At 41.3% G+C, this 25,940-nt stretch overlaps 1 protein-coding gene across 3 annotated transcripts in view; it reads right to left on the reverse strand.

Annotated features, from left to right (window-relative positions):
• MBD5 (methyl-CpG binding domain protein 5) overlaps nucleotides 1–25,940 on the reverse strand; it is a 198,792-nt gene that overhangs the window by 56,446 nt on the left and 116,406 nt on the right. For 2 of the 3 annotated variants that reach the window (XM_039327842.1, XM_039327844.1), the window contains exon 3: nucleotides 15,128–15,802. In XM_039327842.1, the coding sequence (XP_039183776.1) occupies nucleotides 15,128–15,240 (113 nt within the window). In that variant the 5' untranslated portion in view covers nucleotides 15,241–15,802. Of the gene's footprint in view, nucleotides 1–15,127; nucleotides 15,803–21,663; nucleotides 21,702–25,940 lie in introns of those variants that run through there. The other variant, XM_039327843.1, reaches the window with a different exon arrangement.

Genomic DNA, 25,940 nt, shown 5'->3' on the forward strand with positions numbered 1-25,940 from the left:
AGAGCAGTGATGTTTTGGGGCTGTCGCTGCGCAACACGGACTTTCAACTCCCTCCAAAGGTTTTCTATGGGGTTGAGATCTGGAGACTGGCTAGGCCACTCCAGGACTTTGAAATGCTTCTTATGAAGCCACTCCTTCGTTGCCCGGGCGGTGTGTTTGAGATCATTGCCATGCTGAAAGACCCAGCCATGTTTCATCTTCAATGCCCTTGCTGATGGAAGGAGGTTTGCACTCAAAATCTCATGATACATGGCCCCATTCATTCTTTCCTGTACACGGTTCAGTCTTCCTGGTCCCTTTGCAGAGAAACAGCCCCAAAGCATGATGCTGCCACCCCCATGTTTCACAGTAGGTATGGTGTTCTTTGGATGCAACTCAGCATTCTCTCTGCTCCAAACACGACGAGTTGTGTTTCTACCAAACAGTTCTACTTTGGTTTCATCCGACCATAGGACATTCTCCCAATCCTCTTCTGGATCATCCAAATGCTCTCTAGCTAATTTCAGACGGGCCTGGACATGTACTGGCTTAAGCAGGGGGATGCGTCTGGCACTGCAGGGTCTGAGTCCCTGGCGGCGTAATGTGTTACTGATGGTTGTCTTTGTTACGTTGGTCCCAGCTCTCTGCAGGTCATTCACTAGGTCCCCCCGTGTGGTTCTGGGATTTTTGCTCACTGTTCTTATGATCATGTTGACCCCACGGGGTGAGATCTTGCGTGGAGCCCCAGATCGAGGGAGATTATCAGTGGTCTTGTACATCTTCTATTTTCTAATTATTGCTCCCACAGTTGATTTCTTCACACCAAGCTGCTTGCCTATTGCAGATTCAGTCTTTCCAGCCTGGTGCAGGTCTACAATTTTGTTTCTGGTGTCCTTCGACAGCTCTTTGGTCTTCACCATAGCGGAGTTTGGAGTGTGACTGTTTGAGGTTGTGGACAGGTGTCTTTTATACTGATAACAAGTTCAAACAGGTGCCATTAATACAGATAATGAGTGGAGGACAGAGGAGCCTCTTAAAGAAGAAGTTTCAGATCTGTGAGAGCCAGAAATCTTTCTTGTTTGTAGGTGACCAAATACTTATTTTCCACCATAATTTGCAAATAAATTCTTTCCAAATCAGACAATGTGATTGTCTGGATTTGTTTTCTCATTTTGTCTCTCGTAATTGAGGTCTACCTATGATGACAATTACAGGCCTCTCTCATCTTTTTAAGTGGGAGAACTTGCACAATTGGAGGCTGACCAAATACTTTTTTGCCCCGCTATAACTCCATTGAAAAATATAATATAAATGGAATCTCCTTTTAATTGTGTAAAATTTGAAACTTTTAGGAGTCATTTTCATTTGCTTTTAAGTATTATTTCATGGTTTTGCAAAATTCCAGTCTTTTCTCCATTATATTATTTGCACCATTCCTTCCAAATGTACTGTTGAAGAAAATTATGTACTGATTTATATCTGGTACAGTAAACTAATCACAGATCAGTTATTGCTATATAAGTCAAATGAATCTGAAAGATTGCTAAAGCTGATAGTATAACTGCTATTCTAACCATGCCATACCATGTGCTCCAAGGATGCAAAGTTTCAAATTGCTTAACATACCGATCAGCTGGCAATTATCCAAGTCCTTTGCCAAAATATAATGGATTTTATACTTGTGCCAAATTCTAGGAACGCTTGACAGAGAAGTTATAATATAGATGTTCGGCCATAGAAAAATAGAGTCAGGTTTTCAATCTATGGATACTAGATTTATTGCTTAGCCTCTACTGCAGTTTATGCAGTTGTTGCCATAAAGTTAGATTATATCTATTAAACCCAAGACATACAGTAACAGTATTGTACACTGCTCAAATGGAGTTCATTGGAATAAATCCAATACATGTTATTTTACACAATGTAATATATCATAATGTAAATATCTATGTTCATGTGACTGAAATTATCTCACATGCTAGTAAAATAATTCTCAATATTTTACAATCCAACATATCTATAAACTGGATTCAAAAGAGGCAGAGACAGTAGATATCACGTTGCTAATAAGTGACGGATAATGGAAAAGACTAGAGAATTCCAAAAATGTGGCTATTTTTGCTTGCGTGTGTAGACTATCATAGATTGTAGATAGCCTTTAAATACTGATATACCAAGTCACCTTATTTGCTTATTGAAAATGTATGATGACCAATAAACGAAAAAAATGATCATGGAGCAACAACTTAATGGTTCACAAAAGGAAAAAGAGCGTTGTCTTACCTGAACGCTTTTTCTCAGCAGGATGGTGTAGACTCCACTGATTGGGTAATTTAATCCCACCTGCTCAGACTAAGACAAAAAAACTCTGCCACGCCTCCTTCTGGGTGTGACTTCCCAGTTTTTGTCGAGGCGAAGCTACCAGACGCAAGGCTCCAAACAAAAAAGGAAGACACAGGCCTAGACTAACACTAACAGGGTGGGTGTGGAGTCTACACCATCCTGCTGAGAAAAAGCGTTCAGGTAAGACAACGCTCTTTTCTCCATCAGGATGGATGTAGACTCCACTGATTGGGACATACCAAAGCTGCTCATGTCCCTATAGGGAGGGAGTCTAGGCTTGTGACCCCTGAGAACCCACTATTTGCTGTAGGACTCTCCTACCGAAAGCAGCCTCAGCTGCTGCAAATTGATCTATCCTATAATGTTTTATGAATGAGGAAGGAGAGGACCATGTCGCAGCCCTGCAAATCTCCTCGAGTGATGCCTGGGTAGACCAAGCTGCTGAGACAGCAGCACTACGTGTAGAGTGAGCAGTAATATGTGAAGGTACCGGAAGGGACTGGGAAATATAAGCCCTGGAAATACACATCCTTATCCACCGACCAATGGTGGAAGAAGAGACCTTCCGACCCATAGCTGAGGGTTGAAAGGACACGAATAATGCCTCGGAATTCCTGAAGGTCGAGGTTCGTTTAATGTAATGGCGCAGAGCCCTGCGCACATCCAACATATGCCACCGTCTCTCCAGATGATGGGAAGGGTTAGGACAGAAGTTAGGAAGGACTAGTTCCTGCGAGCGGTGAAACCCTGTATTGATCTTTGGAACAAATGCAGGATCCAACCTGAGGACCACTCTATCCTCATGGAACATGCACAAGTCCTCCCTGACCGACAGGGCCGCCAATTCTGAAATCCTCCTGGCCGACGTGATGGCCACTAGGAAGGCTACCTTCAATGTAAGGAAGTGAAGGGAGCAAACTTTCAGAGGTTCAAATGGAGAGGACGTTAAAGCCTGTAACACCTTAGAGAGGTCCCAGGATGGATAACGATGAACCGTGGGGGGCCCTACATTGGCCGCACCCTTGAGAAAGGCACTGACTGCTGGGTGTTGGGACAGGGAAACCTGGTTGTCACAGGTGAGAACTGTTGACAAGGCTGCTATCTGCCTACGTATGGTGCTGGTTGTCAGACCTCTAGTTAACCCCTCAAGTAAGTAATCTAATATGTCTGGGATGGAGACAGCAAGCGGTGAAAGCCGCTTTTTGGTACACCAAGAGCAAAAACTTCTCCAAGTGGCGTCATAGATTCTGTTGGTCGAGGGACGCCTCGAGGCCTGGATGACGGAAATAACCCCAGAGGAGAAAGACTGTTTGGTCAGACTCTCCCGCTCAAGTGCCAAGCGGCTAATTGGAGCCACTGTGGATCCGGATGTTGGAGGTTCCCCTGGCTGAGAGCTACTCGGTCCGGGGGAATCTTCCATGGAGGTGAAATTGACAGGTCCACCAGGTCGGCAAACCACGGGCGTCTTGGCCAAAATGGAGCCACTAAGATTAGCTCTGCCTGTTCCTGGATGAGCTTGCGAATGGTCGCTTGTATTAGTGGAAGAGGAGGGAATGCATAAAGTACGCCCTCCGGCCATCTGCTCCGGAGGGCGTCCGTTCCCTCCGCCCCCCTCGCCGGAAACCTGGTAAAAAATCTGGGGAGCTGTGCATTGATCGGAGAGGCAAAGAGATCTAGAATGGGCTGTCTGAACCTGCGTGATATTTCCTGGAATAGGATTGAGTCTAGCTTCCACTCTGAGTGATCCACTGTGACCCTGCTCAGGGAGTCTGCCTGTTGATTCGCCTCCCCCGATATGTGCTCTGCCCTGATGGACCTCAGGTTGGACTCTGCCCACAGCCCTATGGCCTGTGCTTCCTGCATGAGTGCCCAAGAGTGGGTGCCCCCTTGTTTGTTTATGTGAGCTTTGGCCGCAATGTTGTCTGTCAGGATTAATACGTGTTTCCCTGATACCAGGGGGGAGAATCTTTGGAGAGCCAGGTGGATGGCCCTGAGCTCCAGCCAATTTATATTGTGAGCCAGGTCTGAACTGGACCACTGACCCTGGGCTAAGTGGTTCAGAATATGACCGCCCCAACCGAACAGACTGGCGTCTGTGGTGAGGGTGATCCTGGTGGGTTCCTTGAACAGAGTGCCCTTGGACAAGGCGGACGAGGTCCACCATAGGAGGGAGGACAGAGTGTGATGGGGAACCCTGACCTTCCTGTTGGAGGCGCTGATGTTGTGTTTCTGAAAAGGAAGAAGGAACCACTGGAGGTTCCTGGAGTGCAGTCTGGCCCGAGGAACGATGCCCAGGCAAGAGACCATCTTCCCCAGGAGTTGGGATAATTGTACCAGGGGTACTCTTTTTTCCCCTCGGATCTGCAGTGTCAGCTTCCGGATGCTGACTTGTCGCTCCTGGGAGAGATATACCTTGCATAGGCTGGAATCTATCAGAGCTCCTAGATGGAGCAGACGTCTTGTGGGTGTGATGTGACTCTTTTTGAAATTCACGGAGAACCCGTGATCCTGAAGTGTTTGAATAGTGATTGCCAGGTCCGACTGCCCTGATTGGAAAGATTTGGACTGTATCAGTATGTCGTCCAGGTAGCACTGTACCCGTACGGGTATCATCCTTAGATGAGCCGCCAGCACGGCCAAGATTTTTGTGAAGACCCTCGGGGCCGAGGATAGGCCGAAGGGAAGAGCCCGGTACTGGTAGTGTTTGTGTGCGTAACAGAACCGCAGGAACCTGCGGTGTTCCTGGATGATCGGAATGTGTAAGTAAGCCTCTGTCAGGTCGATGGAGGAAAGGAAATCCCCCTTCCTGATACTTGCCAAGATGGACTTTAGGGTCTGCATCTTGAACCTCCTGTAAATGAGGAAGAAATTTAGACCCTTTAGGTCCAGTATCGCCCTCCAATCGCCTGAGGCTTTGGGAACTACAAACAGGATGGAGTAGAACCCTTCCCCGATCTGTTCCTGAGGAACCCTTTCTATGGCTCTGATCTCTAATAAATGAGCGATGGCTGTTGTGATTAGTTGTGTTTTTGATGTATTGTTTGAAACCGGGCACTGTATAAAACGATCTGGGGGAGAAGATCGAAACTCTAGGGAGAGACCCTGTCTTATGGTCTCTCTGACCCAGGCGTCTGTGGTTGTGTTTTCCCAAACGTCGTAAAACAGTGCCAGTCGACCCCCAATGGGGTAGTCCTCCTTGGCGTCACTTGGACCGCCTGTAAGGGACTGCCTGATCCCCTGAAGGGACGCTTGGTCTGGAACTGACCCCTGGCTGCACTACTCTGGCGGTCCTGTTGCCGATCCTGTCTGAAAGAATAGGATCGCGAGCCTCTGGGCCAATCCCAGGACTGCCCTGCCCGAAAGGGCTGTCTCCAATCCCAGGAACCGCTGGGACGGAATGATGGCCTACGGAAGTCCTGTTGGGGCCGTCTATCTGGTTTTTTAGAGGGATGGGCCAGCGCCTTGCGCTTGTCCTTGCCCTCAATGATATGAGGCTCTAGGACCGGACCAAAAAGGTGGGTGCCACTGTACCTAGATGTTGCTAAGCGCCACTTTGCCTTTAAATCCGTGCGCCATTGCTTCAACCAGAGCAGCCTACGTGATGCCACTGAGGCTGCAATGGATCTGGCTGAACATCTAGCCGAGTGTAAGGATGCATCCGCAATGTATTCGGATGCTGCCACTATTTTCCCTATTGTTTGGTGCGCTCTGACCTGATCCGGCGGAATGAGCGTCTGGAGTTCCTGCAACCACATAATTGCCGAGCGTGCAAAGAAGGAGGATGAGGTTGCCGCCCTTATGGCCCAAGCCGAAGATTGGTGAGCTCTACGAAAAGAGAACTCGAACTTTTTGTCCTCTGCCTTCAAGAATTCAGCCATGTCCCCCGGGATGGCGGTATTGGAGAACAGAGAGGTCAGCGGAGCGTCTACAGATGGGACTTCTAGAAGAGAAGCGAAAGAAGAAGAGACATTGTAAAGTTTCTTGTCTAAACTGCTCTGTGAAGGAGTGGTAGCAAGGGATGCCCACTGCTTTTCCACCGTAGACCTGAAGACTAGTGGGCATGGAATCTGCGGTTCCTCCTTGACCTTTTCCGCAAACAGAGGGTTGGCTTCCCGGTTGGATGAGGAAGAAGGAGTCTCCTCCTGGGCTGAGGTAAGTTTTACCGTGTCAATAGCCCTTACGAGGAGTGACCGAAAAATGGCCGGATCGAAAAGCCCGGAAGAGGTCACCTGTTCAGGAGCTGGATCCTCCTCCTCAGACAAGGGAGTGTCTGCAACTCCCAGTTCCACTGATCCCTCCTCCCCTAATTGTGAGGATGTCTCCGAAACAGCAGAGCTAGGTCTAGTATCACGCTCCACCAGAGGTGGGGGAATAGATGCGGGAGGAGTAGGATGGGACTGCACCTGGCTACTCTCAGTTGATGACATAAACTGCCTGAATGCTTGGTGCATGAAGGCCTGGAATTGAGCCTGGGACCACATTTCCCCTTGGTCCCTGGAACTGACCCCAACCTCCGTTGAGGCACACCTGGTCTCAGGTGGTTGGTGTGCTGATGAAGGAGAGGAGCGAGGAGGACCTACCTGCTCGGTTTCCCCCCGAGGAGACCAAGGTCTTGGGGCATCCTGAGATGATTCAAATTGAGGTTCTGTCAAAGGAGTATCCAGTGGGGCGGGGGAAACCGTTTCAGTCCCACTGGATCTGAGCCTTTGTGCCTTGGAGAATTCTCTCTCCAATGCTAAGTGTCTCCTTGTGGCCTCTCGCCCGGCTGATTTGGAAGTATCTTTGGAAGACAGATGTTTGGTTTTAGCTTTTTTCTTCCCCCCCATGTCCAATTCTTCAGATCTGCGCTTTGCTTGAGCGGGGGGGACACTAGATTGAGAAGCCTGGGGCGAGGAGCTGTCTGCCATTGCTGTCTAGGTATTCCTGGACAGTAGTACCTAGAAATGGGGGGAGGAACCCAACACGCAGATCACAGTCAGAGATGGAAAACCGATCCTCGCTCTGAACAGAAGGCAATGGCAAGAACAGCCAGACAGTGTTCTAATGCTGTCTGTACAGGCCTTGTGACAAAAGGTCACGGGCTAAACTGAGAAACAGGTGGACAATAAAGGAATCTCTTCGCTCTTCTCTTCTAGGCCTTAGGACCAGTTAATAACACCTTGGTCTGCTCAAATGCAGCCAAGGCCCACACCTGAAGTAGCCCCCTCAAGTTTGACCACAACTCCTGTGGATACAAAAATATCTTCCCCCCTGAACAGGTCTGCTCACAGACCAAGTGACACAGGCAACAACTATGCGTCTGCAATAATGCAGGAATAACTGCCAATGATTATGCAAAAATTTCAATTAGGCCTCCAAAATGGCGTCCGCCACGTGGGACCTCTAGAAGCAGCCGCGCTAGACCATGCGGTCAAAATGGCGGCCGCCAGGCCTTAAGGCCTGGAGAAGCAAAACCCTGTCGTATTTTAAACAGGAGAATCAATTACACAGCAGGGGAATACAAGGCTGATTTGGGATTCCTCCCCCAGTCCCCAAGCACTTGCGATTAGTAGCGCAGCCCCTGCTGCGATCCAGATAAAGCTGCAGTCAGGAATTCTCCCTCAAGGCCTCGAGGCAAGTAAATCACTCAGGAGGTCTCCGAGTTGAAAAGCCGACCTCCGCTACCCAGCTGAATTGGCGGAATCGCAAAGAGGCTACAGATCGTCGGAACGGGAGCTCCCTAACGAACGAAGCCTGCAGCCTCCTTTTCAAAGCCCAAAGGGCTGCAGGGGAGGGAGGACAGAGTCCCTATCCCCCCCAACGCAATCCTCTTAATTTGGAAGTGAAGCCGAATTAATCTAATTGTTAATCAATTTGAATTTAAAGTATCCAATTTTAATTTGAATAGCCTAAAAGAAAAAAGGAAAGAATCAAACTTAGCTAGGAGCCTTCTGAAAAGCGTCTTGCTGAGCATGAGACTAAGACAAAAACTGGGAAGTCACACCCAGAAGGAGGCGTGGCAGAGTTTTTTTGTCTTAGTCTGAGCAGGTGGGATTAAATTACCCAATCAGTGGAGTCTACATCCATCCTGATGGAGAAAAGACTGTGCCAAAGTTATATATTGTCATTTCATTTTTTTAACTTGTATGCAGAGCATATCATGAAAAGTGTTAGATTATAAGAGAAATTAGGATTACAATTGCGGGGAGAAACATCAACTACTTCAGATACGCTGATGGTACCACTTTGATGGTAGGATCAATGGAAGAATTAAGACATCCCTTTTGTTGAAGGTGAAAGAAAAGAGTGCAAAAGCTGGTCTGCTCTTTGATATTAAAAAAAAAGCATTGAGATTATGTCAACTGGCAATGACAATACAAATAGGTAGAGAAAAAGTTGAAAAGCTAACAGACTTTATTTTCTTAGTGTCAAAAACTCAGAGGGATGATGACTGTGGCATGAAATACAAAGGCTTGGGAGATGACAGATCTAGATAAAATGCTGAAGTGCAGTGACAAGAAAGGCATATATATAGTTAAGGCTGTGTTTTACTTGTTGTAACACATGCCCATGAAAACTGGACAATCAGAAAGGCTGAAGGAAAGAAAATGGCTATTTTTGAATTTTGTGCAGGATAAAACTATACAGAATACCTTGGACTAGAAGAGTGGTTCTCAACCTTTCTAATGACGCGACCCATAATACAGTTCCCCATGTTGTGGTGACCCCCAACCACTTATACATCACCGGGTGCCAGGGGCGTGGCCAAAGAAAAGGGGGAAAAAATGGCGGACAGCCTTGTTTGGCGACCCCTGCGAAATGGTCGTTCGACCCCAAATGGGGTCCCGACCCACAGGTTGAGAACCACTGGACTAGAAGAAGATGAAGTAAAGTCTAACTGCTCAATGGAAGCAGTAATAATGAACTAAACCATAAATATTTTGGACACATAACACAAAAACAAGAACCACTGGAAAAGACTCTGATGCCTCAAAAAATCAAAGGCAATTAAAAAAAGAAGCTAGCAAAAGACATTGATGACAGAAGCAGCAGCTTATAAGAACACAAAGAAATAGTTTCAGACAATCTTTGCAATATTATATGCATCAGGCCATAAGAGCCACAATACATATTTGCCCTCATTTAGCAAATATCTCGTTTACAACATATAGTTATGACGATGATGAAAAAGTAACTTTGCGACTAATTTTTGCATTTATGATCATCAAATGTCTGTAAAGGAAATTGAAGTAAGCGCATTTGCTATTTCACATAGAGCCTTCTTCACTTAATGACCGAGTTGCTAAATGAGGATTACCTATATCTTTATCCCTAGTTATGTGTGCTCAGTAATGTAATAAAAAAATGCCTCATTAGATTTTGTTTTTGAAAGCAATAACATTCAAGAATAGAAAGCTATATACAGGCACTAGCATATAAATTAGAAACTTTAATTTGTAGGATAACACCATACAGTTAAGCTAATTTAATAGCCTTAACATGCAAAATGAAACAATAGCTGAAAATGACACGAGGTAGCATGCAACATGATTCATAGCATGTGATTTGTTTTCATGTACTGTATTAATTTTGATCCTTTTTTCCCCCAGATTTCCATGTCTTGGTATATGTCAATGCATATTCAATATGAAGACACTGACTTTATAGCAAAGGGAAAAATAATTTCTTTATTTGGTTAATAACTAACCTTAAACACATTCTTGCCCCTAACTTTTTCTTTCTTTCCTTTAAAAATGTAGATGGGAGAGAATGCCATTATTAAGTCAAGATGAAATGTCTCATTTTCTTTTTTCTTCCATTTCAAGAAATGAGTGGGAATAATGAACCAAATACTTCAATCGCTATTTTGAATCTTGCTGGATATTGCCCTTGTAATAAAAGAATAGGCAAAGACATCAGGTTTGTTGAAATATTTGGAATGATGGTGATGATGTGTCATAGATACTCTCAGAAGATTGTTCCAGTGCAAGACTCACAGGTTAACCAACTGATTACCATCGTAATCACATCAAGTCAAATCCGCTGCCCAGAAAGCAATCTGGCTAGGTTGCTCAGAGCTACCCAGCATGCTTCCTTACATTCTAAAAAATCTTTATTTTAAGGGGTTGGCATAGATTTAATAAAACATAAAACCCTACCCCTGGTTTTACTTCTTAAGAACAACGACACAGGTAGTCCTCGACTTACGACCACAACTGAGCCCAATGTTTCTGTTACTAAATGAGGCATGGTTAAGTGAGTTTTGCTCCATTTTACCATATTAGATTTTCCATTTTTTTCTTTTTATAATACTTAAGTTATAAGACTATATCTACTGGCAAACTGCTTCTCACAAATACCCAATTATCTTCTCCTTTTAATGAGGACATTGCCAGTGTATTCAGCATTTCCATTTAAATTCTATTTTTTAACAATCTCCTTTGTCACTTTAATCAATGCCCATTTTGTAATATCTTGTGTAATCTAAAAGATCTTTTAACTTATAATTTCAAATGAGACATTAACTATGTTTTGATAGCGATAACATTCATATTTATCACAACCAAATGTAGTATTAATAATTATTATAACAAGAGTTTACTTTTCCCCAATTTCTTCATTTTCTCAACTACGTTAGTTTCTGGATTTATGTAGTTAAAAAAAACCCTATTCAGATATTTCATGGACATTTTATGTTACTTTTTCCTAATATGTGCATTTTATATGTAATTTTCCTACTCTGCATTTTTAGTAAGCAATTTTGCCTTATATAATGCGTTTTTCTGCAAAACTTGCAATAAATATATACTTTGTATAGGGATTTCTAATTGCAAACCACATTATAAAATGGCATAGAAATGCTTCAACTGAGATATATTTACAGAGAAATTGGGAGGAAATACATGTGCTGTTTATTTCTAATTGCAATTCTGTCTCTAATTAATACTATTTAACACTGTTCTTGAAAAGGTACAAGAGAAAAAAGAAGCAGTAGAAGCAGGGTAAAGAGCAAAAATGAAATTTTGTAAAATTTTACTAATAATAATCAACAATGTAACAAATTTGTACTATAAGGCAGTTCAACATAGATCCTAGTCCTCTTCCATTTTTATTTCAAAATCTAGAACAAACAGAAGAGTACTTTAGCAAATCAGCACTATCACAGAACATTAGTTTTACCACTAAATCATCGTATTAAATAAGCAAAATAACACCGCAAATTTTAAATGAAGTGTACTTAGGTACATGATATTTACTTCAATATTGGTAGCTGGTTTAGACACATAATTCTAGCTTGTTTGTGAATGGTGCTGTTACATTAGCCAGGAGATTACAATGCTAACGCATAGTAGTTTGGCTGCCTGTTTACTAGCTCTGATAGGTACATACTTGCGTGTGTTCTAATGTGTGCCACAAGAGGGTGAGCTAGCTTCTGAACCAGAAAGACGAGTGGGTTTTCTTGCAGCGCCATTCAAGGCGCTTCTTCCTCCACAGAAGCTGCCTTGCAAATGGGAGTCACAATTGGGAAGATTCAGTACCAGCAGGATTCTAACTGCCACACAAAGCACCAACTTTTCTTGTACTCACATAGAACATGCTTTTGAACTGCTAAGTGGGTAGAGGCTGAGGCAAGTGGTGGGAGCTCACCCTATCATGCAATGCTAGGACCTGAACTGCTGAAATAGAGACCATCTCCAGCGTCATTAAGCCACTGAGCTACCATGCCTCTTAGTAAAGAATTTACTAAATAGCAAACAAGTGGTAGGCCCTTACATTTTTTATACCAGTGATAGTGAAACTTTTGGACTCAGTGTGCCAAAAATTTGGAAAATGTCTTACAGGTAGTCCTCAATTTAGGACTACAACTGAGCCCAAAATTTATGTTGCTAAGTGAGAAATTTTTAAGTGACTTTCGTCCTATTTTACAACTTTTCTTGCAGCATTTGTTAAGAGAATCGTAGCAGTTGTTAACTTAGTAACATGCTTGTTAAGTGAATCTGGTTTCCCCATTGACTTTTTCTGTCAGAAGGTTGCAAAAAGTGATCGCATGACCCAGGGACACTACAACCCATCATAAATGTGAGTCAGTTGTCAAGCATCCGAATGTAAATCATGTGACCATGGGGATGCTGCAATGTTTCACACTTATAGGGTGAAAAGTGGTCACTTTTTTCAGTGCTGTTGGAACTTTGAATGATCACCAAGCGAATGGTTGTAAGTTAAGGACTCTCTGTACTTGACTTTGTTGGTGTGGCATATCTCTCTCTCCCCCCCAAGCAAAAGAGAAACCCTATCTCCCCTCTATCCAGACAACACTGAACAATAGCACTAGGTGGCAATGCTGAGGCTGAGCCCGGAGTTTGAGGCCTAGGCCTTAACTTCAGCCCTCGAACCTCCACTGACAGTCAAAAAAGGCTACTTCACCCTGATCGCAAAGGCATGCAAGCTTTCCATTGCATCATATAGTAAGAAAAAACTTTGTAACCAGACTTGTATTTGCTGCAAAGGAAACTAGAAACTTCTTTTTATTCTTTTTTTCTTTCATTTCTTTCTCTTTCTTTCTTTCTTTCTTTCTTTCTTTCTTTCTTTCTTTCTTTCTTCTTTTCTTTCTTTCTCTCTTCCTTCCTTCATTTCCTTCCTTCCTTCCTTTTCTTTATTCTTTATTAGTTTGCGTTAGCTGTGTTAGTTTAAAAACTCATATACTAAGATGCGCAATGAAAAATTAAGACAGAATGCTAAATAAAAAAGTCTTGCAATAAAAATTATCAAATCAATGTTCATACTGAATGAATAAATCAAACGTATAAAAAAACTCTACTTGAATATTTTGGTTTAGCTTAGCATTCAGTATTTTAATGGATTTTACAATGTTATTTTATTAGGTCATTTTTCATATGACCTAATAAAGACTTCTGATAAATGTGTTGTGTTTATTGTACGTTCTAATAAACTTCAACTTATGAATACTAATATACCCCTCTTTTTTGCTTTTTAAAAGATATCTTATTAACAGCATGTCTGTTTTTGAATGCAAGAAGAAAAATATATTTGGTCTCAATAATGGTTTAGATAAATACAAGTTTGATTTTGTAAAAATAAACCCATTGTTTATAGGCTTTTGTTGCCTTATTTCTCCTGAAACTTTAAATAATTTCCCTTTCCTGAAATATATAGCTCACTATTCTGATAACATTTTCTAGATATGTATACACATGGTTGTAAGCCTCAGTTTTCCAGACATTTAACAATATTTAGAAATTGACTTAATCAGCAGATGGTTCATAGATAGGACTACACAAGATTAATCGTTTCCACTGCAGAGAAGAATAAAGCCATATAAACACAGAAGATTACCCACGGCAGTATGTAAAAATCAAAACATGAATAGAAGTCTACATTCCTGAGTTTAACTCCCAGACTTTTTCTTCCTGCATTTCTAAGCCAATAGTTTGGAGAACTTGTGGGCCACTTGTTGCTTCAAAATACAGCAATCATGTGGAAGTGAGGAATTTTACACAGGCCTAAACTCAGGTATCTATCTCTTCTCCTTTTGCTCATGTGCCCAGAAGAAACTTCCCTGCCACAAGTGCCACATGAAGACAAGTCCCTTCCATCATGGATACAAAGAGAGAAGCTCCTGATCATTCTGCATGTAAAGAAACAGGTCAAATCTGAACCAGAAAGAAACTTTAATTCTACAATACTGTCAATGTATTTCTCAATGTATTTTCAGTATTATGAAATTTGAGTATAATATGTTTATATAATGTTCTTGGAAGACAAACGTGGTTTCAACTAAGAAACCCTTAATTTTTTCCTGCTGGATCAGGACAAGTAGCCATCTTAAATTTACCACTTTTCAGATTTGATACATGTTTTACTTTAAGCATACAGGTCACGACATTCCAAAATGTAAAATCTACCCATTTAGAGGCAGTAGACTATCCAATTTGAGGAATGAAACTTTTTTTTTTTTTTTGGGCAAATATCCAGAACTAAGCAGGATTGTAGGATGCTTCAAATATGGGTGTTAAAATGTTTCTTAACATTCACCATTCACACATTGATGTATATGATTTGTCAGCCTCTTTTATTATGTCAGTTTTCCACAGTGTGGTATTCAGTGATTCCCAACGAATCACTTGGGTTGTACATGATTATATGCCCTATTTGTTTCTTAAGCACATTTATGGCAGATAATAATAGCTGTAAAGTTTCAGACATTTAAACCTATGAGAAAATACAAACATGACTTTTAACTGATATATTAACAACAGATTTTTAATGGGGGCTTTTTTGTTTTTCATGCCCTCGAACGAATACAATTTATTCCCCACAGGTCAACTTAATTATTAAAGAATGTTAATTATTAGTTGTGGAGCTTTTCAAATTCCCTTTTAATAATCTCTTTCTGCATTAAAAGGCTCATGATACATTGGAATTTTAAATATTTTTGTAAGAAGATGTTAGTGCTGTTTCTTATGTTCTACAAAGTTATTAAATATGTTCCATCAGCAGCTTCTCTGTTTAATCTGTATTTAGAAACTGCAGAAAATATTTTCACCCAGGTTTATCCGCACTTTTTAAAAAAACACAAATTAGTTCTTCTTAATATAGAGGCTACTTGAAAAAGTGAGCTAAGCAGGTTTGTGGACAGAGTTAATTTTAGACATTTTGTTTTATCATTGCTTTCTCAGGATAGTAGAGATTACTGTTTATGGGCGTAAGAGTCATCTATTATTTTCCTGCCAATTCAGCAACTCTTATTCCACAAAACTCTGCCGATGAAGGCATTTTCAGCCAATTTACATATCTGCATACTTACCTAATATACAGGACTCCATTTTGATCCACCCTCCGTTGCCAACCAACTGGGACTTGTACTGCTGGCAGCCCTCCATCCTTGTCCCCACTGTCACATTCCTTGCTTCCATTCATTTTTCTGATTAAGCTTATGATTCTTCAAAGATATCAACGGGAAGATGATATCCTTATTCTAAAAATCATCATGGCCTTCGGGAGGTGGCCATACAGCACAGTAATTCCCAGGGTGTACAAAGTGCATTGGAAGGCTCTGTCTCAGTTCATAAAGTCGACCATTTTTGTTGCTGTGGTTGACAAGTCAATTGCCCATTCTGAACCAAGGCAGTTATGAAATGTGTTATTCCTTATGTAGTCATAAGGATATCCTAGATAGGTAAAAACAAGTATTTCCAACTTGGGAAAATCATAATCCATCAATTTTCTGTCACTGGCAACAAAGGGACAAAATGTTTATTCCTAGTTCCATAGCACAACTCCAAGCTTGCTGACTGTCTAAGCTAATTTGAAAAATTAACTCCCATTTTTACAGATGTATGGCAACTAATACCTCCAGGTATTCAATCCTTTTCATATGCCACATTCTTTTTGTTTTCTCATGCTCTTCCATTCATTGTCCAAGGTACTCCTGGACACTTCTTCTGATTCTCTCATGATGATACAACTTCAAGATGAAAGCCTGAGAAGAGAACATAAACAGCTGAATATAATTATCATTTTAAAAAAAAAGGAAGTTAGGTATGCACATTTTAAATTTGTTCTGTTTGGGATATTAAATAGCTCATTAAATAGGAATTCTTTTCCTCTCAGTCTATTTGCACAATACAACATAGTCTGATGAACTGTCATTTTGGGCTTACACAAATGGGATTTGAATCTCACCACAAGCTTTAGTTAGAGAGTTGGCTCTATACAGACCAAAACATTGGATGTTTCAGATTTACAGGACATAATAAATCTGAAATAATAGTCCAAATCCACAAGCTGCTTTGCTACAGTCTATCCCAGAGCTGGCACGAGATCACACCTCCCTAAATTTTGCTGTCCCCACAGTGCACCTTACAATGCATATGGAATGGATCTCTGCTATACTGCTATTCGTACAGTTTTAATGCAGGATATTCCAACAACTGTGATTTATACTTGCCACAGGTGAAATTCTAGATTTGCCTAATATGGGAATCTCTCACTACATGGAGATTCCTCCAAAAGGCATGTTCAAGGATTGTGAATTTGGCCTCCTGCTTTTTAGATCCATGCCCTTCCTGACTTGTTAAAGCAGCCCGAGGGGGGACGGCAGTGTGTGAGTGAGTTCTGATGGTGGTTAATTCTTTGAGTGAGGGTGTTATTCCTTTGCCTCTTAAAGTGGCTTTCATTCATCTTTTATCCTCAAAAAGCCATCACCAAATCTCACCATTCTGGATAATTGTGTTCCTGTCTCTTATCTCCCTTTGTTGGGGTAGGTAGTAGAAAAGCTGGTTGCGCAACAGCTTCAGAGAACCTTGGAGGAAATGGATTATCTTGATCCTTTCAGGCAAGTTTCAGATTCAGGTATGGGATGGAGATGGTATTGGTGGTGGTGCTTTTCAATGACCTCTGGCATGGATGGGATATAGCTAGTGCAGGGGTAGGCCCACCTTGGCTCTTTTATGACTCGTGGACTTCAACTCCCAGAATTCCTGAGCCAGCATGGCTCAGCTTGGAAACTTCTCCCTTTCCCCTCAGCATGGCTGGCTCAGGAATCCTGGGAGTTGACGTCCACACATCATAAAAGAGCCAAGGTAGTGCATCCATCCTTGCCTATTTGATCGCTTGATGATTTTCAGTTCCATTGACCATGACATCCTTCTGAATCAGCTCAGAAGATTGAGGAAGTGCACTTACTTTGGAATCAATTCCAGTCAGTGTTGATTGGGGAGAAGACCCACCCTTGGTCCCTAGTATGTGGGTTCCTCAAGTTTGGTCCTTTTTCCTCTCCTTTTTACCATATACTTGAAGCCACTGAGTAAGCTCATCCATTGCCATGTAATCAGATATCATCAATATGCTGATGGTGCCTGATGATATATCTTTACACTGGCAAACTAAACGATATTGTGAATGTCTTATCTTGGTGTCTGGAGCTGTGAGGGTCTAGATGGGAAACAAGGGGCTTCAGCTAAGCCTGGCAAAATTGAATGGCTTGAATTTTGGGCCTAATGGGCTAGGACTCTGCCACCTTTGGTAATATATGGGGTTGCACTGCCCCAGACAGACTCAGACTGAGGGTCCTCTGAGACTCATGATTCCTGCTCAATAAGCAGGTGGCAGGTGTGGCTAGGAGGCTCTTTGCACAACTTCATTTTGTGCATCAACTGTATCCACTCCTGGATTGTCAGGCCTTGCTTACAATCACTCATGCCCTAGTCAACGCTTGATTGGACTAATTCCAATACATTCTACATGGGGCTACCCCTGAAGAGTATCTGGAAGCTTCAGCTTGTTATAAAATGCAGTGGCACAGTCACTTATATGTACTCCTAGAATAGAATGTGTTATACCTCTGCTCCAGGAGCTGCACTGGTTGCAAGTTGCTTATGGGTCCAATTCAAGGTGCTGTTGTTGTTTTAAGGCCCTTCATGGCATAGCCCCAGGCTATCTGAGAGACCACCTCTCTCTGGTTAAATCAGCCTGCCCCATTAAATCTGGCAGAGAAAACAAGCTGTAGGTCCCATCACTAGAGATCTACATTTGACATGTTCCAGGAGATATGTGTTCTCTGCTATGGCACCCCTCTTTATGGAACATTTTCCCTCCCCCCCATTAGGTTAGCCCTATCTCTTTTGACATTCCGGAAGGCCCTCCCGACTTGGTTATGTTATCAAACTTGGGGCTCCATTGCTGAGGTAGCTATTCTTATCCTCTATTTGCCTAGCATTTGTACATCTGTTTTCATAATATTTAATGTTTATTTTTATGGTTATATTTGCTGTTTTTTATTTTTGTTTATTCACTTGTATGCCATCCTAAGTCACTTATGGCGAGACAGGCAGTATGCAAACTTGATTAATAAATAAATAAATAAATATTCAACACTCTTATTACTTGTAATCTATCTCCTGTGGTACTGTAAACCAATTTTCTTTTATTCTTTACATCTACTGATAATTTGATCTTTCAACCACTAAGAGGCAGCAAAGAATTAGCAAGGTCTGTATCTCCTGACTGAAACCTAGGGGTCAGCCAGATGTGTACACGTATGTGCAGATGTACGGATGTACAAGAGCTGGGCTTTCCAAATTGCATTTTCTGTATTGGTTAATGAACACAAGATTGATCTGATTCAAATTACATTTTTAATTATATAGGTAGTCTTCCACTTATGAACAGAATTGAGCCCAGTTGTTAAGTGAAGAGGTTGTTAAGCAAGATGCCACATGATAACTTCACTCAACGATCAAAATCCCGGCTTTCCCAATTGCAATCATTAAGTGATCACATGTCGGGGAGAAGGCCTAGATGAAGGCCAGTATTCTGAGCCTTCCAGAGGAAAGGGAAAATGCTAAGGTTCTGAAAGGCTCAGTCTGTGCCCTTTGCTGGAGTTTTCACCAGATCTCAGAACTGTTTCTTCAGCGCATGGGAGGATTTCCACTCGCTACACAGAGGAGAGGGGGAATCCCTTGGTATCCTGGGGTAATGGATCTAACATCCAACATTCCCTCAGCTTGCAACCTTTCCTGCTGGCTTCCCCATTGACTTTCTGGGGCACTTGGCTGGTTATAAATGCGAACAAGTTGATAAATACCAAAAATGCAGTAACATTTTATATCGGCCAACAGTGCTTTACTGGTTATATACCTGTTTTGAGGCTTTGTGACTGCGAATGGTTGTCAAATGACCAATCGTAAGTCAAGGACTACTTGTATGCCTTAAAGGAGGGATTGGTTTAGCACTCCCTAAGTTGATCACAAGAGTACTTGACCCCATGCAGCAGCATGGAGTCAAGAGTTCTTTTTAATTTCTTGACTGCTTGTCAAGTTAACTATTTCAAGAGACAAACAACCAAAGAACAGTTTTTCAGTTCTGCATACATACACATATGAACAATGTAGTCAATTTCTGGGACACCTGCTTTGCAGATGGATAGATAACTGCTTAATCAACCCATTTAGGAAGGAAGGAAGGAAGGAAGGAAGGAAGGAAGGAAGGAAGGAAGGAAGGAAGGAAGGAAGGAAGGAAGGAGAAAAAAAGCTGTACAGGTGCTAGGGATACAATTTCCATCGCAGCCAGAACTGAATGAGGAATGGATTAAGTAGTCAGAAGCCAAATTGAAGAGGTAGTTCTAAAGGAAAAAGGCTACTAAGGTTTTTAGATACTAGCATAATGAGAATCAAAGTTGGCATTAGCTGCTATTCACTGGGGAACAACTTTGTGTTTGGGCCCAAACCTGCCTCCTGAATGGCAGAACACATAAATGGCAGCCAATTATGTAGTATTTCATACCACAGCTCGTTTTAATAATGGTTTGTTGATTCTAGTGCAGATAACATACAAAACAATAAACAACGGTTTGTTTATTTCCCAATTCTTTCTACTGCCCAACTGCTAGTGACTCCGGACATTCACAAATAAAAACATACAGAATAATAAACAGACACAATGATTAAAAAAGCAAGGAACAGAAGATGACAAAAACCAGGCAACCGCAAGAAGCAAACATACACAGCCAGAAAGGGAAAATACCAAACACAGTTGTTCTGTTTGCACAATACAGTACATAAATTCAATAAAGCCTATTATGGATTGGTGTGATATGTGAGCCCAGCAATATCATGTCAGGAGTTTCTAGGTCACACTTGATTCAATAGTAAATCAAGTCTCCTTTGAGTCAAGTCTGGTTCTGGATTATGACAGGGACACAGCCATGGTGCTATCTTGGCAATAATATAGCAGTACTTTCTTCAAAAGTGTGGTTTATTAAAGAAGTCTTCAGCCTATTTCATAGTCTGGGGATCTCTTTCTCCTCCAAATTCTAACCAGGGCCGATTCTGCTCAACTTTCAGGATCAATCAATGTCAACTAGATACTACCATCTGCAGATTATTATTTTTATGGTATAACTGGAAATAAAGTTCAACAGTATTACTATCATCTGTGACTGAAATATAATAAATAGTAAATGTGGACTTCCGGTCTTGCGCAGTAGTGCAGCAGCCAAGGGATTTCTGGACTCCATGCCCTTCGGCTGATTTTCTTTCTGTTAGGGGATCCTAAACGGGCCAGAAGTCACCCCGAAGAGGTGGCAAAGAAGGAAGTCCTGTGGACCATGGAGAGATGGCGGTCAACCCAATCGATCCAGGAGAAGCCTTCCAGAAACCAACAAGAAAAAGGCTAGCCTAACTTCAGAGTCTAGCCCAAGCTACATGCAACCGAAGTCAAAAAGTACTACTTTAAGCTGATTGTAAACAGAGTGTTTGAATCTGGGTAAGAACGTCAATTTTCTCTATCCTACTTATCAACTTTCCTGAAGAAAAGAAAAAATCCCAAGAAGCAAAAAACCTCCGAAAGTGAAGGAGGGGGATCTTTGCCCTACCCTTTTACTAACGGAAGTGGCGAATTAAACTTTTTATGGAGGACTAAAACATATTGAAATGAAAAGAAAAGAATATAAAACTTAAATTTGGATAAGTATGAAATTGCTGAATGGTTAACATTCTCATTTTAAAGGCAACTATTTTGGAAATTGAAAAACAAATAGTTGCTGACACCTAGTGGCAGATGAAGACTATGACAGCTATGACTTTAATATAAGACTTGTCAAAATCTGGAAAAAACTAATCTGTGCTTGTGACCTTCAAAGCTCTAACAATAGAGAACAGCTGTGACAAAAAAGAAAACAATCTGGGCTGCAGAGAAAGAGAGACTTATAAACTTTAGGAAAAAAACATTTTTGAACTTTCTAGATTATAAGTATCTACTTAACGGTGACTCCAAAGCTATTTTTAGAGAAAAGAAAACTTTGATTCTTGGCCATCATGGAAAATCAGAGACTTGTAGAAAGAACTTATCAAGAAAAAATAAACACTTTTCAAAAGGAGAGATATGATATGCTGCAACTAATTCAGACAACACTGATTTCAAACCACAAAGAAATCCAAAATAACTTTGAAAATATAAACCAATTCATCTCCAATTTAACTTTACAACAAGAAAATCCCAGAAAACAACAACAGAGAAGGAGCAGATAAAACAGATAACTGAACACAGATTTGAGGATAGAGACTTAAAGATGGAACCTAACAAAACAAAGAAGTCACTAAGTTGTGTCCGACTCTCTTCACGATCCCATGTAAACCTGAGAATTGTTCAAAATTGGAATGTGGACTTGTATCAAAACTTTTTAGTTTTCAACATAAGCTACTTATCAATGTAATTTTTGTCCTTTTAGAATCAGAATTATTATTAATAGTAATATTATTACTATTACTGTTGACAACAATAATAGTAATAATACTGTTGATAAGAAAGACAATGAAGTCTGGATAATGAATGTTGTAGTACCTGGGGTAGTAGAAAAGAAGAAAAAGAACTGGAGAAAATTACAAAATACAAGAACCTGCAAATAGAAATAGAACAACTGTTAGCAAAAGACAGCAAAGACAGTTAATAGTAGTAAGTGCCTTATATCCTGCAATCATACCTTTAATATTATTAAACAACATCTGATTATCCCAAGTCCTTGGGAAGGACTCAATAGATCAGGGGTTCTCAACCTTGGCAACTTTAAGACTTGTGGACTTCAACTCCCAGAATTCTGTTGCCAAGGTTGAGAACCCCTGCAATAGATGGACAAAAATGCCAAATCCAATCTGGCTGGTGGTGCAATCAGCCATGGTTACTCATGCCACAAGACTCTGGATGGCATTTAGTACCCAAACATACAATTTAAAAAAATGGCAGCCTGAACTAAAAACACATCAGTAAAAACATGACAGGGACTCCACGGGAACAGAGTCAGGTTTTAAAGTCCTTGCAGAACTCCAAGACTATGTATTTCTGGGAGGATACTGTTCCAGAAGGCAGGGGCAGTGACACAGAAGGAAACATTCCCCAGGTTCCACAAGATAACACTGTTTAATTGAGGGGACCTGAAGTGCAACCACTCTGCATGAATATGCCAGGAGGGCAGAAACCATTATAGATATAGTCCCCCAGAAAGCCAGGTTTGATGCCATAGAGAACTTTATAAATAACAACAGGCACTTGTAACTGCACTTGGAAACTAAGGAACCAATGCAATGCATGAAGCAGCAATGACGCCTGGGCATAACAAGAAGTCCCCATTACGGCTTGTGCTGCTATGTTTTGAGCCAGCTGTACCTTCCAAATCGGTTTCAAGGGCAGCCTCAGGTAGAGCACTTGCAATAATCCAGTCGTGAAGTGATTTCCGGATTGTCTGAAGGCCCCCCCCCCCACTCAAAGCAAGGTTGCAACTGGCACACTAGATGAATTTCTATACAGGTTCTCCTGGCTCTGCCTGCCATCTGGTCTTTAACCAGTACTACCAAATCCAGAAGGGCCCTCAAGTTGCACACTGGTCTCAAGTAGGGAAAGGGAACCCATCCAAGACCAACTGTAGAAATGTCCTTGACCTAGAAGGACCAAACAGCCCCAGTCACAGCTGCTCATTCTTGTATGATTGAGCTGAAGTCTATATTACTGCCTCCTTTAGGTCCATGAGGAATCAATTCCTCTCTCAAAAGAGGATGATCTCAACACCTGGACTCATCGCTTGATAACTTCCCGGGCTACCTTGACAATCCAGGAAGGGCTAGGATTTAACCAACAGGAGGCCATGTTGACAGATTGGAAGATTTTGTCCACTTCCTCGGGAGTTACAGACTCAATGTTATTTTTTTTTCATTTAAGAACAAAAACAAATTTCTATCTGAAGCATAATTTCAATGCAATTACTGTAAGGCAGCATAATTAGCTAGAATGCATTTTTGCAATGCATATCTGTAGGAATTAAAGAGGCTTTTTATCGGATCCTTATGTATCCAATTGTCCCTGCATACATACTGGGAATAATTTTGTGCTGCCTTACTATGTTTAATAACAATATGTTTACTTTTTTTAAAAAAAATGGAAGAGCAAATAGAATTTTCTATCCACTGTTAATTCTACACTTCTGACGTAGTTACCATCTCTCAGCATTGTGCCACTGGGTTGCAAAAAACTAATGACTTGCTAGCTGTTTCAGAAATAATATTTTTGAAAGTATGAGCACACTAACAAGCAAATATAAATTTGTGATGGAATGTGTGAATGACCTTGGGGAAAGAGTGGAAAGGATGCTGCCAAGAAAACAATCAGAGAAGGAGGGAGGAGCCCCAAGTGGCTTAACGGTCAGAGGAAGAAACTTAGAAAGGACCTGCCCTAGTTGATTGATTGGGCAGTTCAAAGTGTTGGTGGGAAGTTTGTATTTTCAGACTTGCAAGATTTTGTGAATGTAGCTTTAGAATAAAGTAGAATTAGTTCATCTAACCTTGTTTCCTGTCTGGTTTACCAGGGAGGGCTGACAAAAGTGGATTTCTACAATTTACACTTTTCTTAGACTTGCAGTGTTTCTCAACCTTGACAATTTTAAGGCACGTGGACTTCAACTCCCAGAGTTCCACAGCCAGCAATGCTGGCTGTGGAATTCTGGGAGTTGAAGTCCACGTGCCTTAAAATTGTCAAGGTTGAGAAACACTGTCTTAGAGAATGATTTTCTTTGAAAGATTTTTGCAGTTCTACTTGTTTTATCCTTTTCTGTGTCTGCAGTTCCAAATACACTGATTTCAGAGGCCAAAAAGGATTGAAGTAGAATAAAAGAACACACACACTCTTTCTCTTTCTTCTCTCAAACAATACAAAGATAAATAGTTAAGGCAATAGCTGGCATTAGAAAAAAAAAATCAGTCCCTAAAGCAGCAGCTTGTCATACCAAACTGGAACACATTTAAGCTCAATTTCTTCCAATGGCAACCGTGGCAAAATAGAATGTGGCAACCTTCTTAAGAGGTTTCAGTGTAGATGCGAGTAGAAACTGTATAGTTCTACTTGTCTTTGAAGGAGGTTTCCTTAAGAAGCCATCAATATGACAGTATGATACAGCTATCATCCAATTTCCAACCTTTCCATTTTAGTGAAGTTGATTGAAAAGGGGATAGTCTTGCACTTGTGAAAATACGTTGAGGAAAGAGATTATCTAGACCCCTTTCTGTCAGGTTTCGGGCTCAAAAATCACACCAAGTTTTGTAGTGGAAGTTCTTGTGGATGACCTTTGGTAAGACTAAGTCAGTGGAGCTGTGAGTTTTGTGGTCTTGCTAAATCTCTTTTGATATCATTGATTGTGTACCTTTCTGGACTGCCTCCAAACACTGGGAGTGGAGAATGCTGTTTTGCAACGTCTCTCTTCTTTCTTGGAGGATTCTTATAGTCAATGATAATGGGGGGGAGGGGAGACATCCTAGTGGTGGGAGTGGGGAAGCATCTATGGTGTGAGGTGCTTCAGAGATTGATGTTCTACAGGGGAGAGATGATCTGACGGGAGGGATGCCCTTGGACTTGCAAACCCCACTGTGAGAACAGATGCAGGGTTATCAGTCATATTCTCTTTTAGATGGGCAGGCTCTGCTTACAGTGATTTATTTGATACAGCCTCCTAATAATCCTAATTTGGATTACTGAACAACATTCCACATGGGGCTGTCTTTGAAGATCACCCAGAAGCTTTCACCAATCCAAAATGTGGCATCAGTTTCTCTATGTAACTTTGAGAACCCTATTGTCTACAGTTTTCTTCTGGGTACTTAAGTCAATGGACTGATTGTCACCTTTAAACGCTTCATGGCTGAAGACAAGGGTGCCCCTTGGACCTCCTTTTCCCAGAGGCTTCTGTCTGTCAAGTTCTTATGTTCTGGGTGGGTGGGATTCCTCAGGGACCCTTGCCTAACAGAACATAATCTATGGGGACCATGATGATGAGCCTTTCCTGTGATGGCCTCCCTTCCTTGAAATGGTACACCCGCTGGACCAATTGACACCTTCAGTTTCCAGAAAACCTTAATGATGCGGCTATTCCAGGTACCTTAGGAGCAGATCTGTTATGAATGGTGAGCCTCTCCTTTTATGAGTATATTTATTGTGCTGTTCATTGTAATGCAAATGTTATTCATTTATTGTAACCTTCATACTGTAAAGAGAGGTAGGTAAGCTGCTTAAAGTTTCCCTGGATCTGAACTGAGCACTGAAAATAAGTATTTACCCAATGATTCAACTCACTGGAGTCAAAGAAATTCATTTGCACCTAACTTTGATGGTATTCTGTTTAGCATGAAATAAAATATACAAAGACCTTTAGCTTAACAAAAAATCCAGGTACTATCAAGAGATAGGAGAGCCATTTTTCTAGACAGATTAGAGTGGAAATAAGCTATTTCCATACTGACGCAATAGTGTGTGACATACACATCCATAGAAAATGTCTTGAATCCATAATGCTGCTGTATGTATATCACTGTCTTCCTCATAAGATAGAAAACAAAGTCCAATAAATTCTAATTAAATTGATTTTAATCATGATAGCTTTTCTCCATAATGCTTTCTTTAGAGGTCATTATCTAGCAATATGGATTCTCCTGTCCATACAATACTTCCCTAATATAAAAACAGAACACGAAAGGAATTCATTTTTATCTACCTGCTTATCAAAACAACAGACAACTGAATATATATAGCTATGTTACCTGATCAGCTTTTTTAACACCATTTTTTTTACTGCTCTTGTCTGC

The sequence above is a fragment of the Crotalus tigris genome, unplaced genomic scaffold (assembly GCF_016545835.1).
Source record: "Crotalus tigris isolate CLP2741 ecotype Arizona unplaced genomic scaffold, ASM1654583v1 scf7180000024369.3102671, whole genome shotgun sequence".
NCBI classification, from domain to species: domain Eukaryota; kingdom Metazoa; phylum Chordata; class Lepidosauria; order Squamata; family Viperidae; genus Crotalus; species Crotalus tigris.